Below are 18258 nucleotides of genomic sequence, written 5' to 3' on the forward strand. Positions count from 1 at the left end.
GAGGGCACTCTACGGTTTAAACTTCCTGTCAGGACAGGAAGTAAGTGAAGACAGCCAGAACCCAGCGCAAAGAAGGGACAGCGGAGACCAGGGGACTCGCACCTGCGGAACAGGAAATGTATTGCTGCTAGCGTCGGTCATTCGAACGCCGCTATCGACGCACTCCCTACCCGCTGGCGATCGAGCGAAATCTTCCGCATGGACTGGACGGGAATAATAGATTTCAGACGGAAATCGATCGTTCGGTCAGAGTTTGCGCAACGATTTCACAGCAGATTCGATCACATTGAACGAATCTGCTGTATATCGGCGGGAAAATCGTTAAGTGTATGGGCCAGTTAAGACTGATAAGAAGCCAATCCAACAGTTTGATTGCCTTCTTATCAGCTTCTTGAACAATAGCAAAATACTTTTTTTTTTTTTAGTTGTTTCAACTTGTTTCACAACAAAAGCGGTTTGACAATTGTGCTGCATAAAAGACTGCTGTTGAGCGTGTGAATGGAGCTTAACAGACAAGTATGGCAGATAGTTGGACAGATAGTTGGTAGGTGTGTATGAACCTTAACACATGTGCAGTAGAGCAGATCAGGCTCAGCCATTTCCACTGGAGCCCGAGGGGGAAGATGGTACTATGCCTGAGCTGGATCCCTAAGGTAAATATTGCGGCGTGCTGCTGTCCGGGCGTCCCAGAGCTGGATCCATGCTGCACAGGAGGAAGGGGGAAGCCTCAATAGGATCCAGAGCCTCCCCCCTCCCAAGGGAAGTACCTCCCAGGGACAATTTTTTTTTTTTTTTCTTACAGCTTCTCTTTAATTCTTATGAAAGGAAAAAGGAGCACAGCCTAGTTCTGAGTAGGCCTGGGACTTTACATACAAGTTTATCTCATCGAGTCACACCACTTCAGGTACGCTTTAAAAAGATTAAAAAAAAACAACAGCCTGATTTGGTATTGTTACAAAGCTGTGAATTATATTACGAGTTGGAACAGGCATGTCCTGTCCAGGGTTGTGGAGTCAGAGTTGGAAAATTTTTTGGGTAACTGGAGTCGGAGGTTTCATAAACTGAGGAGTCAGATGATTTTTGTACCGACTCCACAGCCCTGTCCTGTCCACAACAATTGAAAATCGGTCAATAAGCAGTTTCTCAAAGAAGCTTGTTACCCTTGGAAATGTTAAACCAAGGATTTACTAAATAAAAACAGAACATTGCAACCCTAGTGCAGCAAAACAAATAATGACCCATATGAACTCAGAACCACTATGCTCATTACATAACCACTTAAAGCAGAATTATAGTCTCTCATAATATACAGAGAAAATCTACCCCCAGCTCCTTGTTGTCCCATTGCCTCTAAGTAATTTCACAGGGTCACCCAGGTCATCGCACTTAGGGCTGGCAGCAGCCATTTCCATTTGTATGCCATCTCCTGCTCACAGGATGCTGTACAGGTCATAAATATGCATTATGTGTTTCAAATCCCTGCAGCTGTTACAATGAATCACTCAGAAGCCTCATCTTTTCCATATATAACAGAAGCTTATCCTCTCTTTTCTGAACTAATAGGAAGAACCACGTAAGGCACACTTCCTGTAGGCATAATCATGTGACAAGGCTTCAGAGGAAGTAGGGATTTCACAATATTTCAGGTACCTCTTTTTTTCCCTTTTCTTTTTAAAGTGCTGTGACAAATCTACTGGAACAGGAGGTAAATTCTGACTGTAATTCTGCTTTACATTGTTTGGAGAACCTCTAAGTCTAGGCTTTACATGGCAGTCATTAAAAATAGACTCCTTTCAGGCCTGCTTTTTACAAACAAAATTTGGTGATTTTGTACACGCAGGTTTAGATCACCAGGAGAAGAAAAAAAAATCAATTTAGTAAAAGAAACCACATTTCCGATTGTAATCATTAATAATGTGTGGAGAAGAGTAATGATTCCATTGTGCATGCCATCCATCTGCAGAGGGGCCCAGCAGGTTACGTGGCTGCGCAGTCTGTCCATTCCCCAGGCACCGGTATGGTCAGTTATCCACTAAAGATCGCAACAGTGCTTCTCTCATCATAGCATCTTCATCCACATTGTAATCCTGCAGGACATGGGAGACATGGTAAGTATGATAGGCAGACTGAATCGCACAGCAACAACTACATTATTCCAAGTAGAACAAAATAGCCAAATCACAGCGGAGCAGGATTGTAAGCCATGCTCTGCGTTTATTATGCAGTCTATAGCCGGTCCCTGCATTGCAAGCATTCCAATATAATCATAAATGTTTCTGCTGTAATAAATCTCTTCTCAGTCAGCTTGGCTTTCTTTGGTACATTGCCGAGGAGAGGGAGGCTTGTTATCTCCCCTCCCACATTCCTGCTCCCCACAGATTGGCTGAGGGCAGTTCAGTGTGACAGGCTGAGAAGGAAAATACACCTCACCCCTCTGCAGAAGCTGCTGAAATATGATCTATGTTGTGCTCAGGTGTTTACAATGCAAGCTAGGGGACAGTGCAGTTTCTAGGAGACCAAAAGAGTAAGAGAGGAAATTACATTAGGATTGGCTTCAGTAACAGGCAGTAAAGATGGGAAATGCCTGAAACAGTTTTCTCTATATTTACTATATAAAATTCTCTGAATTCAAAATGTGAACAGTGCAATACATATGTGAATAGAACAATTATTTATCATCGTATACTTTTTTTTTGGGGTGGGGGGGGGGGGGGGGGGGCTGCAATAGTATGGCTCTCGCTGCTGTTTTAATCAAATTCCAGTAAGAAAAAAAAATAGGCAAAACAGCATAAAATCATCATGTATCAGGGAAATTTTGACAGCGTGTAACAAGCAACAGTGAGGTTCCCGCAGGTATGGGAAGGCAGGTTCTGGTGTCCCATCTGCTCTGCCAAAAGCAATCTCTCGCCTAGATCCATCTCGATTTTAAGGCGTCTCAGATCTGTGAACTCTGGTACCTTCTACATAAAGAACAAGACTTTACATAGTGTAAAATTGTCAAAGTGATGAATGCAGCTGAGATTTGACTTATGTTCTACTTGGAATGTTAATTGCAGAGAACCCATGAATTGACATCTTTTTAATATTTACTTTACTTATTTGGCTGGGTGCGGTCTACTGCTTATTTCAATATTACATTTGTCGTTCACAATTATCGCAAGCTGTTACTGTTGCGCACCCGATCGAGGATCTGGATCCTAAAGAGGCTTCCCTCCCCTCCTCCACAGCCCCGCTCCAGTGCTGGGATCCCTGAAAAGTGGCCTCCCTTCGCACATGCAGTAGCACTATCCCACTCGGGCTGCCGTGAAACTGGCCAAGCCTGAGCAGTAGCCCAGAGGAAACCGACTGGAAAGATGCTAGTGCATAAGTTCTTTTTCTGGGGTCCCAGCGCTGAAACGGGGAAAATCTCATTAAGATCCAGATGCTTCCTTATCCCGAAGTATGTATCCCCTAATGGCACTTTTTTTCCGCTACAGCTACACTTTAAAGTGGATCCGAAATAAACTTTTACTCATTGCATAATTGTGTTCCTTTTATATAGTTTATAAGGCATTACTCAAGCCAAATACGTTTTTGTTTTAGTACTAATTCCCTATAAACTAAACAAGCCTCGCCCACAGCTTTTCAGAGTGCCTTGGCATATTCAGACAGTAGCAAGGGCTTATGGGAGCTCAGTCTGGGCAGGAGGAGGAATTGTTACTAGCCAGAGATTTCAGAGGCAGACGGGAGGAGGGAGGAGAAGAGGGGATTGAGGTGAGGGCTGCAGATGCTATCAGCTTGCCTGTGTATAATGTTTACAAGACAGAACATGGCTGCTGTCATTGTATCACAGGAAGAAATAATCATATTCTATTGAAGCTGTTTGCAGCTAGATATGCTGTGTAAACTATCTAAACTTTAGATAAGATATATAGACAAGTTACTTGTTATAAATAGTTTTTCATCTCGGATCCGCCTTAAAGTCAATCGCAAGTTAAGAAAATTGCGCAATGTGCAACAAATGTCATACTTTTTTGAAAAAAAAAAAAACCTATCGCAATCTGAAAATTCACATACAAACACACAAAAACCGCAAAGCACATACACGAAAAATCGCAAAAATCAGATTCCTACATGCAGAACCCCACCGGAATTCGCACTGGTAAGTGTGAACGCAGCCACTGTGAAAAGGTTACCGGTAACTAATATTGGGTGAAATTTTCCCGAATGAATCCTGCCGACCCGTGTCAGTTCAGAGAACTTACCACAAATGTATCGTAGGAGAACTTGTGGCGACGGTGGACGTGCTCCATAAAATTAGCGCTTCTGTAGCCAGGGTCTCCCCACGGCATGGAGGCGCATATAGGGCACACCTGGCATAAACAGAAAGGGGGTGAAGGTAAGCGTCTGTGTGGCAGATCAGCAGTAGGGAAATACTGACGACTAGGGATGGTCAATGGGATGCAAATCAGTTCAAGTTGATGCATTATGCAAATTTTGTATGCAAATTTATGCAGCTTGAACATGAACCATTCAAATCCTGCTGAGGTAAAATTGGATTGGTCCATTTCCAAGCTGCATAAATTTGCATAATCCTGCCTCAACTCAACATTATTTGCATCTCATTGACCATCCCTTCTGACGACCCGAACAAGACAAGGTCTTACCACGGGAGTGGGATCGCTAGAGTGAAACTTCCTACAGTGATCCACTAACCCCTCCTGGTCGAGATTCTGCTGCTGGCAGTACGGGCAGACAAAGGTGAACCGGTTCGGGATATCTCTGGAAATGAAAATAGGGAAAATACCAGTCAAACTACAGAACAACAACTAAAGTGAACAAAGAGCCATGCTGACCAGCAACCTCCTGGCAGATTATTATTATTATTACATCCATTGCATGAAGATGACATATACCAACAATGCGAACAGTTCACTTAGGTAAGTATGCAACAAAGCTTTGCTGTGTGAATTTCAACCAGCCAATCAGCTGCCGAGGGAGTGGCAGATAAGATGTTACTATGATGAATTCCTATATTCGTTTCAGGGGCGTGGCGCGGAGCACAGGGAGGAAGGAGGGGCTGTACCGAGGGAAATTGCTAGGATCCTCAGAGATTCAGGGCACTTCAGCCGGAAAATAGGTGTGGCCATGTACCAGAATGTGGGTGTGGTCATGGGTGGAGCCAAATCTACATGAACTTAACAGCGGTTTTAGTAGGCCTGCATAGCAAAATGTTGGATGAAGCCCCCTCTCCATTAATGAAAAAAATTAATAAAAATGCGGCAGATCTCATAAATAGGCAGAGTCACAAAGTGAAACTCCACCCTAAAAAAAAAAAATCTACTCAGCAGCACTGAAAAGGCTTGGTGTTTCTTTAAAGGAACTCTGAGCACCTCTCATGGGCATGCCTTTAAGACCGACCAGTACTAAAAAGTACTAAGATGTTTACCTTTCTGTAGCTTGTGCTCTCCTCTCATTTCATGCCTGAATCACCGTAATACACCAAATACTTTTCATTTGATTTCAATTTAAAAATCGTGGCTGCCATCATGGCTATGTTATAACTTCCGGGTCACCCCTGTCTTCTCTGTTAGAGAAGTGCATCACTGAATGAAGCAGGAAGAGGAAGTGACACGCATGGCCATTGCAAGAGGCTCCTCCAGAGGGGTCATAGCACAAGTCGTCTGGCTTAAAGGCATGCCCATGAGAGGTGCTCGGAGTCCCTTTAACAGTTTCACAGCATCAGAATTTTTTTTTTCTTACCCAAGCCTCATTTTTAGCTGCACAGAAGAAAACTGCCCAGGCACTTTTCCCCTGATGCTGTGCAAAGCATGATGGAATTTATGTTGTTCTCGTTCTGCAGTTTTGTTGCAACTTTTTTTTTTTTTTTGAATTTGAGATTGGAAGCCTAGCGAGCACAGCTGGGAGGGGTGATCAGGACACAGTGTCTCATGCTCCCTGTCATCTCCTTTCAACCAAAAAGATGGCTGCTCCCATGAAATCCCAAACATTCACCTGTTCTTTTAAAACGGTGATTTGGAGCCTTTGTGGAGAGGAAGTAGAATGGTTGCCTACATCTAGATCCCCCGGGAGGTGCGTAAAACCACCTGCTGCGTTCCACTGCTCTACATTGAGCGCTCCCGGCAGCTAGCACGAGCGTAGCTCAGGGTTACCGCCAGGGAGGATAAATACACAGTGCAATTTGTAAACTGCAAATGTTAGAGAATGATGCCAAGTTATAGAAAAAAATGCTATATAACTGAAAATAAGACTGAAAATAAAAATATGAGACTCTTTTCTTAGCAACTAATGTTCTATTTATTATCCGTACTACAAATACAATTCATCATAAGTTTTTTTTATCGCTTCCGTGTCACTTTAAAGAACCCTTCAGACTGTAAGCTTGCAAAGGCAGGGCTCTCTCACCCTTCTGTGTCTTGGAATTTACTCATTTTGTGTCTTGCAATTTGTTCTACATTTTATTCATCATGTCTGAAATTTGTAGCAGTGTCTATATATTTGTGTATACCATTGCCTGTATTATTTTGTACCCCCACGTTTGTCCAATACCATGGAGTATGTTGGCGCTTTATAAATCAAAAATAATAAACCGAAACTGAAGATTACCTAAGCAGAGGGAAGCCTCTGGATCCTAATCCGGTTCCCCATGGCTTTCTCTCATGCCTCGCCCTCTTCTGGAACTAATATGGCCATGCTGCAGTAACATATATGAGTGGCCACTGGCTTACTGCACAGGTGTACTGCAGGTACTGCACACACCTGAGGAAGGGCAACACCCAAAAAATTTTGTGCACTGCTGTGTGCTCCAATACAATTTGATATTGCAAGCCATTGGTGTGCCATCTCCAAGTTTGTTCTGGTACGGTCGCACTTGTGTCTGAAGAGGAGAGAGAGACCCCGCTCAGATTGCAGACAAGCCCTTGTCAGTTATCCTTGGAGGGTCCACAAACGGCAACAGAGGACCGAAGGTCAACAAAGGAAATCCCAGAGATGTACTTCCTGTCCAGCAGGAAGTGCGTCACTAGCCGGGGGCGGCGCTATGCCTATGACCCTGTCACCACTCAGGCTTCCAAAGACGGGCCGCCTCCGTGCTGCGTACGCACAAGTGCCCTCTAAAGCACTTGCACGTGTGCAGTACACAGCCGCCGGTCTTTAGAAGTCCGAGCGCTTCCGAAGTCTCCCGCGGCAGGAGATACAAAGGAGGAGCCTGCGAGGGAACAAGGACACCGGGAGGAGAACGGGTAGGTTCATTAGGACTCAGTGCCTTCCCTCTTCTTAGGGGAGTATCTGTTTTTTATTTTAAAACAGACTTCAGATTCACTTTAAAGGACAACTGAAGGGAGAGATATATGGAGGCGGCCATACTCATATCCTTTTAAGCAATACCAGTTGCCTGGCTGCCCTGCTGACCCTCTGCCTCTAATACTTTAAGCCATAGACCCTGAACAAGCATGCAGCAGATCAGGTGTTTCTGACATTGTCAGATCTGACAAGATTAGCTGCATGCTTGTTTTTTTGGTGCGATTCAGACACTACTGCAGCCAAATAGATCAGTAAGACTGCCAGGCATTGGCAAATTCTATTGTTTAAAAAGAAAATAAACATGGAAGCCTCCATATCCCTCTTGCTTTAGTTGTCCTTTAACCTGCAATGTCATGAATATACTGCATAGCTCCTATTCACACTATGGTTAGGGGAGAAGGGAATAAAGGAATAATCAGTGGACACTATGGCCAACAAGAACACTAAGGGTCCTTTTACACTTGAAGGACCACTATCGCGGAAAAAGTAGGCAGTTTTGGGCCAGCCCATCTCCTCATGGGGGATTCTCAGGATTTTCTTTGTTCTCAATGGCAATTTAACTGCCAAAATAGTAAGAGACCAGCCAGTCTCCCTACTCACTTGCATATTATTTTGTCAGTTAGACTTTGCAAATGCTGTTCAGGAAATGCTGTTAAAAACAAAGAAAACCCAGAGAATCCCCCATGAGGAGATGGACTGGCCCAAAGCCTGTCGGTTCTGCCAGATTTTAACTGCCTACTTTTTTCCCGATAGTGGTCCTTTAATCAGTTGCTCTCAGTTATAACTGAAAGAAAACTGGTTTTCAAAGTCCAGTCCATGTTTTCCTATGGCTCAGTTGCCACTGCGTTTTAACTGGAAGCTTTTTCACAATGCACTTCTATGGAGAAAAAAAAAATGCATACCAACGCATTAAGTGAGAAAGGGCCCTTACTCTCACATGAAAGTTGCTAAATATTGCTGGTGTTTATGTGACAACAGAACAAGCCTCCAGATGGCTCATACTCACGGGCTACAATTGTCGCCGCAACATGCGGCACGCGCGTTGCTGCGACAGGTCGCCCGTGAGTATAAGGCATGCACGGGCTCGCACCCCGAGCGGTCGCTCATGTCGCCAGGCGATTGGCGCGGTCAACTGTCGCTAGTCCGCGTAAGTATGCGGACTAGTGACAGCGACAAGCAGGGAATACCTTGCACTTCCGGCGGGGGGAGGATCAACAGCGACAGCTTCCGCCGCATCAGTTGCCAGGTCCCTCCGCCGTGTGTATGCGGAGAGACCTGGCGACGAGCTGTCGCTGGCCTGTCGCGCACACGCTCCCGTGTGCTAGCGACAGGCCATAAATGTTGCCCGTGAGTATGGGGCATTAGTGAGCCCCTCAGACACATATGCAATGAGCTGCTGCAGTACAGCATAGCATGCCCCTGGGCAGGTGGACACGGCACTTACTTGGTGGTTGCTGACTGGTCTTTAGTCACAGATTTGATGCCTTCCATGACATAACTCTGATACTGAGGACAGACAGTTGAATGCATACGCATGCCGGAGAGGAGCATCTAGGAACACAAACAAGCAGGTAAATACCACAAAAACAAACATGACTTGTGTGCTGTGTGGAATTCCCCATCATAAAAGTAAAACCAGGGACTTCCCACCTTCAATTAAATCAGTCTGGAGGTTTAGAAAGGTGCATTCCAAAGAGAAGAAACATAATGCAGTCCTCGTGTGTTCATCTTGCCATCAACTAGAGCTATTGAACCTCTCAGCACAGGGTGTAGTGCTTAGCACTCTTGCCTCGCAGCGCTGGGTCCCCAGTTTGAAATCCCAGCCAGGCCACCCTCTGCTCGTATGTTCTCCCCATGTCTGTGTGGGTTTTCCTCTGGGCACTCTGTTTTCCTTCCACATCCCAAAAACATACTAAACTAATACTAATAAGTCGATTGTCTTCCTCCTAAATTGGCCCTAGACTACAATAGACATATGATTATGGCAGAGTTTAGATTTTTAGCCCCTCTGAGGCACAGTTAGGGCTCGTTCCCACTGAGCGGTGTGCCTTGTAGGTTGCTCAGCAACGTGCTGCAGCCTCTGCGTCGCCTGAACCACTTCCATCGCACCGTGTGTACTATGGCCTAACTCATTGAGATTAATGCCCACTGCAGCGCTGGAGAGCAACACAATGGTGTAGGGCACAAGGGGCCTTAAAGTGAACCAGAGACAAAGCACCCTCATGTATTTTACCATATAGGTCAGTGAGGACATTAGAGAAAACACCTACCCTGCTCTCTGTTTCATCCTTCACTGCTCAGCCTGCTTGTTATCAGCCCTGATAAAATCCCAGACTGAGCATTCAGTCTGTCTTTGCTATAATGACTCAGCTATAATGATTCCTGAGCAGAGCCATAAGGGGGCAGGCTTGGGCTTGAAAAGACATCAGAGAAAACAGACTCGGTTATAATGATTCCTGAGTAAAGCCAGACAGAATGCTCAGTGGGAGATTTTATCAGGGCTGATAACAAGCAGGCTGAGCAGTGAAACTGGCTGTACAGACACCTTGCTCAGCTACAGCTGAATGTTATGATATGGAGAGAGGAGGGGGAACCACAAGTGACTGATGAGTTTCTGGGCATGTGATGTGTTGGGAATTTAGTGACCCACCATAGCAGATCACTAAATGACAAGACACCAGCACTGACACTAGATTTTTGCCTAAGATGACTACAATTGTATTTTTTTCAGCCATTATCCAGCGTCTGTACGTCACTTTACACAATATTCTCTTCGGCACATCTGAATATAATCCACAAGGTCTTCCTACTGAGCAGAGTTGTGTGGATGCCAGTATCCAAAGCCTGTGAGTCTCCATGTTTAAGGGAAATGTAAGGCAAAAGTAACAAAAATGAACGTTACTTACCCGGGGTTTCCTGCAGTCCCTGGCAGCAGATATGTCCCTCGCCGCAGCTCCGGTGACCCCTCCGCTGAGGGGGTCGACCTCGCCAGGTCAGCATCCACTGCGCCTGCGTGAGCGCCACTCACGCTCACATGGTCTGGAGCGTCCTGCGCAGGCGCAGTAGCCTGTATGCATGTTGGATTTGTGTGGCTCTGTACAATTTACAAGCCGACACATCATTGCATTCCAGCGGTTCTGGGGTGTGGCTAACTTACAGGGACAACAAGGGATGATTTGCATATTCAGTAGTGATGCATTGTGGGACACCTCATATGCTCACTCCAACCTGAATTAATTGCAAATACCTTCTGTTTTAAGGAGGCAAGCTTTTGTTTTCCATCGTATTAATTGAGAAATGAAATTGCTCATGTCTATACTCCACTAGTTAAGGCGGGTTGCACACGTGTGTGTGATGCGGTGTGCGCACTGCATCACAGAAATGAGGCTCCATATGACCCTGCACAACGGTGCGACGACAGGGTCATATGCATAGGCCCGCCCCCCTGGCTACTGAAGTACCCCCCGCTGGACAGGGCATACATTACTGGGATTCCCATCGGTCCACGCATACACGCCACACTGTGCTCTCGTCATCCACGCCGCCTGCATCACTCATTGATTTGCACTGCTGCATGATCCAGGTGGTAATGTGCTGCAGACTTTGCGGCGATTTGGACAATTGCATCGCATGAACTGTGCAAGTCTCCATTGACTTGCATGTTCCTTGCGGCGGGGAAGGCGCACTGCGGTCAGTGTGCAATGGGCCTAAAGCAAACCCGAGCCGAAACATACTTACCAAAGGAGAAGGAAGCTGGATCCTCCAGCTTTCCCTCGCTGTCCTCTGCCCCGGGACCCTCCTGCACATCAGGGCAGCCGGTAAACAATACCAGTTGCCTGGCAGCCCTGCTGATCAATTTGGCTGTAGTGGTGTCTGAATCACACCAGAAACAAGCATGTAGCTAATCTTTTCAGATCTGACAATAATGTCATAAACACCTGATCTGCTGCATGCTTATTCAGGGGCTATGGCTAAAAGTATAAAAGCAGATGATCAGCAGAATAGCCAGGCAACTGGTATTGCTTAAAAGGAAATAAATATGGCAGCCTCCATATCCCTCTCATTTCAGTTGTCCTTTAGGCTTTGTTTACATCTAAAATTGAAATTGTTGACAGACACGTTTTGCATTTTTATTTGCACGATATATTTAGCGCCCCCACCCAGCGCCTAACTGCGCGCTGCGTTTTTGTACAAAAGTTCTTTTGTAAACACTTTTGCAGCTTCCATTTTTTCCACTTCCTGACATCAGTCAGGAAGTGAACTCTTTCACCCGGAAAGGAATAAATACAATATATTTATTCATAAAAGCGCAAACACAATTGCCAGATAAAGCGATTTGTGAGCGGTTTGTGCTTTTCCTATACCTTGCATTCGCCTTCTAAAATGGTACAGGCAGCGCTTTGCTAAACAGAAAGCGGACAAAACGCGCTGATATTAACTGTCCCATAAGGAATCATTGCACTAGCAATTTGAGGGAGTTTTTAAAAATCACTGACGCTCAAAAAAAAAAAAAACCCTCCCCTTCCCCCCCTCCCTCCCAAAAAACAAAAACAAATACAGTATGAACAACTTTCTTTTAGTTACTATTTCAACTTACAATATTTACCAACGATAAAGAAAAAAAAACGCTTTCACTACCAGGGCATTACCTTTGTATGACACCCTTTACACACAGCTTGCGTCTCCCTCATCTGCTTCTCCAGATCAGTCGCCTTGCCAGCAGCCACCAAGGCGGTGCGACACACAGCGCATGTGGGATTCCTCTGTGTAGTGCATTGCTGCAGACACCGCATGCAGAACCTGCAAGAGTGTTGTGAGATGAATGTGTGCTAATAGCCGACATACCGAAGACTTCAAATGCTGCCACTTGTCACATAAAAGCTAAAGTTGACCTGAACACAGAACTTCCTCTCTGCTCTAAAAGACAAGTAACAGCATAAAAACCTTTAAAGAAAAACATTTGTTACAGCTGATACAAATCCAATAAATTGGCAGGATGTCTAGTTCCTACTTTCATGGAAGCAGGCATAGGGTTAACATCAAATGGGGTTGATTCACTAAGCATAGCACAGCGTGTTAGCTACCTGATCCCCACACTCTGATTGGCCCAATAGGCTGCCTGTCACTTGTCATCACTTAACAGGCAGCCTATTCAGCCAATCAGAGTGCGGAGATCAGGTCCTTTAATGTGACTGGACCAAAACATGCTCACGCCGGGAGGAGTGAAGCCGACATTAAGTTACTAACATTTGCTATGCTGCAATACAGCAGCGTAGCGTGCGCTGAGTGCCCGCTCCCCTGATTACACACGCCACTAGCGTGCAGGGAGCCAAAATTAAGGCACGCTGATTAACTAGTGCATGTAACAGTAGCTAACTCATGCTGTTACTCTGCGCTATTCTTAGTGAATCAACCCCTGTGTTTACAAATCAGCTGGTCTGCAGTGGCAACACGCTGACACAGCAGAGAGATCTAATTACACCGGTGATTAGTCACAGATGACAGGCTAAACTTTTTAAATACGTAGGGCTCGTTTCCACTAGTGCGGCATGCGTCTCGCAGACGCACGCCGGCACTGAGCGGGTGGGCGGGATCGCAGGTGAATCCCATGAGCCGTGCCATGCACGGCTATGGGATTCGCAGCCTCCGCCGCAAATTCTGTGGGGGTCCGGCCGAATCGCTCCCGCAAGCGATTCCGCCGCGGCGCAGTCATCCCCTATGGCAGAGTTTCCCCGTGCGATTCATGTGCGGGGAAACTCTGCGGAATCGCGGCGGAAACCGCGATAGTGGAAACCGGCCCTTAGAGAATGAATTTCTCCGTTTTCCTTCTGTCCTGTGCAAGCGTTCAGGTCCCAAAAAATAAAAAATAAATAAAAAATAATTTACTCTAATCTGCCAAGAAAATTAAAAGTGGATGAGATGTGCAACGCCTTTCAGTTTCTCTTTCTAAGCACAAAGAAGAAAGCAACTGAGCATCAGGTGAGCTTATCAATTACTGGAAATGCAGAATGAATTCCTTTAATGCAAATGATTGTTGTAGCATGTTTTAAAGCTCATCGCTGTGAAGTGTGGCTACACCTTTCCTATTCCCTTGTTATACACTGACAGAATTCATACGATGTTCATTACTCCTTTCCTTTATTTCATTTGCCTCCTTTCCTTAAAGGGAACCTAAAACCTACAAAAAAAAAAAAAAAAAAAAAGCCAGTTTTACTTGCCTGGGGCTTCTATCGGCCCACTGTAGACATCCTGTGCCGACAACGGTCCTCAACCATCCTCCGGCCCCCGCTGCGGCTTATTTTCGATTCCGCCAAGTGAGGCTGTCGCTGGCCACTGCACTGCCTTAGCCAGCGCATCCTCGTTCGCGCTCCCAGGCACAGTAGAGATTTTCTCATACCGCACGTGTGCAGGATACTCCCAGCGATAGAAGCGCAAACGAGGACACAGGGGCCAGCGACCGGCTCAGTCGGCGGAATCTAAACTGGGCCACAGCAGGGGACCTGAGAATTGTTGAGGACTGGTTTTGGCACATGACGTCAACAGGGGACCGATAGAAGCCCCAGGCAAGTAAAGCTGGCCCTTTTTTTTTTCCAGTATGCTTTAGGTTCCCTTTAAAAAGGAACCCAAGGTATGAGACCTATGGAAGCTGCCATATTTAATTTCCTTTTAAACAATACCAGCTACCTGGCTCTCCTGCTGGTCTTTCTGGTCAGTAGGGTCTAAATCACACACCTGAAACAAGCATGCAGCTAATCTTGTCAGATTTGTCATAGACATCTTTTAATCCTAACATTTGTACAGCGCCTTTTTCCTGTTGGACTCAAAGCACTCAAGAACTGCAGCCACTAAAGGCGCCCTTCAGTCTTGCCCAAGGACTTCTTACTGAATAGGCAGGATTTGAACTCTGGTCTCCCATATCAAAGGCAGAGCCCTTAAAGGGAACCTTAACTGTGGGCCCCAAAAAATATTCACTTACCTGGGGCTTTACCAAGCCTCCTGCAGCCATCCTGTGCCCACGCCGGTCCTTCGGTGCCCTCCGGTCTCCCTCCGCGGCTAAGTTTCGTTTTCGGCCGACTGCCAGTCGTCCTCCGACAAAGCGTCTTCTTCTTCCGCATTCCCCGTCGTAAAGAGCCATAAAGCGGGTCTGCATGACGCGAAAACGAAACTTAGCCGCGGAGGGCACCGAAGGACCGGCGCGGGCACAGGATGGCTGCAAGAGGCTTGGGAAAGCCCCAGGTAAGTGAATTTTTTTTGGGCCCACAGTTAAGGTTACCTTTAAGCAGTACACTATTCAGACAGTGTCTATGACTTAAGCAGCGATCTACAAACTTGACTGTCCAGCTGTTAAGGAACTACAAGGCCCACAATGCATTACAGGAGTCTGACAGTCATAGTTCGTAAAGGCAAATGCATTGTGGGACTTGTAGTTCCTTAACATCTGGAGAGGCACTCTGTCGTGCCTGCCGCCTTTAGCCCTCATCCCTTTTTCATAGGTATAGATTAGATTGTGAGCCCCTCTGAGGACAGTCAGTGACATGACTATGTACTCTGTAAAGTGCTGCAGAAGATGCCAGTGCTATATAAATACATCATAATAATATGGTAGGACATTAGACTATGACTATGGTAGGGTTAGATTGTGAGCTCCTCTAAAGACAGTCATTGACATGACTATGTACTCTGTAAAGTGCTGCAGGAGATGCCAATGCCATACAAATACATAATAGTAATATAGTAGGACATTAGACTATGACTATGGTAGGGTTAAGCCTCATACACACGAGGCACCGTTGAAGCTGTTGCTAGCACACTGGAGACGTGTGCGCAACCGCTCCGCCTGAGCGACAGCTGTCTACACGTCTCTGCCCAACAGGCAGAGACGCGGCGGAAGCTGTCGCCGAAGGTTCGGCCCCCCGCCGGAATCTCCGTTCAGTGTGTGGGTAGCTGTCGCTAGTCCACATACACACGCAGTACGCGTGGCGGAGCAGCAACAGTTGTGGAGACAGAAGTTGCCGGCGATTGAACTTTTCAATCGCACGGCAACTGCTGTCTCCGGCGACAGTTCGGGGTGCGCGTCTCATACACACGGGGCAACTGTCGCCCAGACATGCACGTGCCACGTGTTTGTGGCGACAGTTGTGCCCCATGTGTATGAGCCATTAGATTGTGAGCTCCTCTGAGGACAGTGAGTGACATGACTATTTACTCTGTACAGTGCTGCATGAGAGGTCAGTGCTATATAAATACATAATAATAATAATAATAATAATATGGTGGACAATAGACTAGGGGTTAGATTGTGAGCTCCTCTGAAGACAGTCAGTGGCATGACTATGTACTGTAAAATGGAAGATGTCAATGCTATACAATGTGTGAACAAGGCTTTATTCCGTTATTTGCCATTTTGTCACAAGTATGATTTCTCTATGTGTGCTCATAGGCTTTGAAAGATCCATGAATTACATAAATAGAATCCTGAATTCAGAGAAGCGGAAAGTGAAAGTGGGACGCAGCTTTCACTTTCTGTCTTCCTTATATACAATGCATATATTAATCATAGATATTTTCTGTAGACAGATATACATCGATAGACGTTATAAAAGCAATCGGGCAGCCTGTCTATACTGCTCCCTTCCCCAGACCCCCCCACCCGGCCATGCTGGGACTTGTAGTTCTCCCGGCAGAGAGTAGCACTCACACGTGACCGCAGGCCACCATCACGGGGTCCTGGAAGATCTCCAGGCAGATCGGGCATATAAACCTGTCCATGGGGTCCACATCCGGCGAGGCGGCAGCGGAGGCACCCCCGGAGCTCTTTTGCCAGTGCTGAATCCCGGCCATCGCCACTAACAGCGCACTTCCGCCAACACCCGCTCGCCTCCGCCCAATCCCAGCCCAGCTCTGCCGTCACGTGACGCACTGGTCACATGACGGGTCCTTTAATTCTGCCTCTCAAGTTTCCTCTATAAGGAGCTCTGGAGTTGACTGCTATAAGTAGGCTTTTGACTCCTGACAAATGTCAATGACTCAAGTACCTATTTCATGCCCATATATTTCTATACGTGATTAGAGATGTAATTTACAATTTACTTCCCAGTTTTTGCAATTCTAAACTTGCAAGGAACATGCAGGAAATGTAAAGAGAAAAAAATTCTCCAGTTTAACGTAGGGTTTGGCGGCATATTCATAGGTATGCCTCTCAACCTCCCCCATATGCCCTGTGGCACCCTTTTCCAGTATGAACTTAAAGGATACCTGAACTGAGAGGGAAATACAGGCTGCAATATTTATTTCCTTTTAAAGTGAATGTCAAGTGGATTGTAAAAAAAATAAAAAAAATAAATGGATACTTACCTAAGGAGGGATAGGGCTCTAGGTCAGTGATGGAACCTTTTATAGACCGGGTGCCCAAAACTGAAACCCAAACCCCGCTTATGTATCGCAAAGTGCCAACACGACAACTTATTGTAAATACTGAGGTTGTAGCTTAGAAAAAATAACCAATACATTCACATACTCATGCATAAATAAACTGATGAGATTAAGCTTATCTTTTAAAAAGAAAATAAAACTGGGGGTTTCTAACAAAAAAAAGTCATTTTCAGCAGTAGAAGCATACAGCCTCGGACTGACCCACTGAACCAGCGATGGTTCCATCGGTGGGCCCCGGGTGCCCTGCCTCCTGGGGGCCCCCCAGAGCTGAGGAGGGGGGCACAGCGCAGGAAGGGGGGAAATTGTGCACAGAGCAGTGGGGAGGGGGGAAGCCCCCCTCCCCTCCCTCACCTAGGGGCCCCCCCTTCCGCGCTCCCCCCTCCCTCCAAAATTGCAGCCAGCCAGCGGCAGCAGCGAGGAATCGGCATGCTCAGAGGAGCGATAGCGCTGCGTGCCGCTGGGCTGGTCTCTGTCTCCTGCACTGGCCAATCACGCTCTCACAGGAAGTACTGTCTGCGAGAGTGATTGGTCAGCATAGATACATTTGCAACTGTATCTGGTTCAAAGGTTCGCGGCTTCCTCTGGTTTACTGTCACCATGCCCCTAGTGGCCAGACCGCAAATTGCCTTCCAATCGGTTTCAGCACACCGACCATGCAAGCTGTGGTCGCGATCAGTGGGCAGAAAACGACAGAATTTGGGCAGCAGCCCGACCAGAAGGGAGCCTGTGAGGTACGATAATTACAAATTACACACTATTTCAGGGTATAACTGCCACCACTTCTGCTTTCCTGGGCCAGAAGCACCCACTGACTAGCTATTTCTAGACCTGCAAATAAAATGGTTAAACACACTCTATTCTGTCTAGCTAGCGACCATAGTAGCATCTCTCCAGAAGTCTGGGTTCAGTTTCTGTGTATAGCTAAGTAATAGGGTAGCTGAATAAACAAAGGACGTTTGAACGTCGTTTATTAAATGTGCAATATGCAGGGCCGGCCCTAGACTTTTTGCCCCCTCTGAGTTACCAACCAACCACAGTTCAAGTCCTAGGGGAGAGATTTAGGCTTAAACTTCTAAAATGCCGTAACTCATAAACGGTACGTGTCATATTTAGGTGGATAGCAGATTCCTGATCAGCAAATACCGATTAATATGACATCAGACATGGCTAGGGCATCGGATCCTGTTCTTGAGAAGTTTGATAACTTGGTTGTAGGGGCCCCTGGCCCCTCTCGACTGGTATCAAAAGATGCAGCACGGTTCTGCCAATCCAATGATACCGTTCTCATAACTATCCTATTTACGGTATTCCGTAAATATGCAAAAGATCAAAACTCTATGTTTTCCTAGGCTGGCTGGATGGCTCCGGCCAGTCTGGCCCCCAACTGTGAGGGCAGCCGTTCTCTGAATAGAGTCACCATTTGGTGACTCGGGACATCTAGCTGAGATAATTAAAAGTAAACATTCTTCCTGGACACAAGCATTGTCCAGGCTAATTAGCAAATCAAAAGACATCCTGCACCTA

At 46.2% G+C, this 18258-nt stretch overlaps 1 protein-coding gene across 2 annotated transcripts; it reads right to left on the bottom strand.

Moving 5' to 3' along the window:
- Positions 1-471: 471 nt before the first annotated feature.
- On the bottom strand, positions 472-16176 carry RNF114 (ring finger protein 114). Of its 2 annotated transcripts, none has more exons than XM_068264341.1 (6): positions 16001-16176; positions 11952-12102; positions 8747-8853; positions 4647-4761; positions 4245-4352; positions 472-2087 (listed from the first exon to the last, which is right to left on the bottom strand). In XM_068264341.1, the coding sequence occupies exons 1-6, from the start codon at positions 16141-16143 to the stop codon at positions 2022-2024; spliced, it is 690 nt and encodes a 229-aa protein (XP_068120442.1). In that variant the 5' UTR covers positions 16144-16176; the 3' UTR covers positions 472-2021. The 2 variants fall into 2 exon arrangements, with proteins under 2 accessions (XP_068120442.1, XP_068120443.1); XM_068264342.1 differs by having other exon boundaries at positions 15953-16019.
- Between the last annotated feature and the right edge of the window lie 2082 nt (positions 16177-18258).

This window comes from Hyperolius riggenbachi, chromosome 12 (assembly GCF_040937935.1).
Source record: "Hyperolius riggenbachi isolate aHypRig1 chromosome 12, aHypRig1.pri, whole genome shotgun sequence".
In the NCBI taxonomy this organism is placed as follows: domain Eukaryota; kingdom Metazoa; phylum Chordata; class Amphibia; order Anura; family Hyperoliidae; genus Hyperolius; species Hyperolius riggenbachi.

What these genes read in the sequence shown, in the direction of transcription:
- RNF114 (XM_068264341.1), bottom strand. Translation starts at nt 16,143, where the DNA reads ATGGCCGGGATTCAGCACTGGCAAAAGAGCTCCGGGGGTGCCTCCGCT. An exon ending in GTAAAGGGTGTCATACAAAG is followed by an intron (nt 8,854 to 11,951) that starts GTAATGCCCTGG and finishes TTGTGTTCCTAG; the next exon opens with ATGCTCCTCTCCGGCATGCG. An exon ending in CTAGCGATCCCACTCCCGTG is followed by an intron (nt 4,353 to 4,646) that starts GTAAGACCTTGT and finishes TGTTTATGCCAG; the next exon opens with GTGTGCCCTATATGCGCCTC.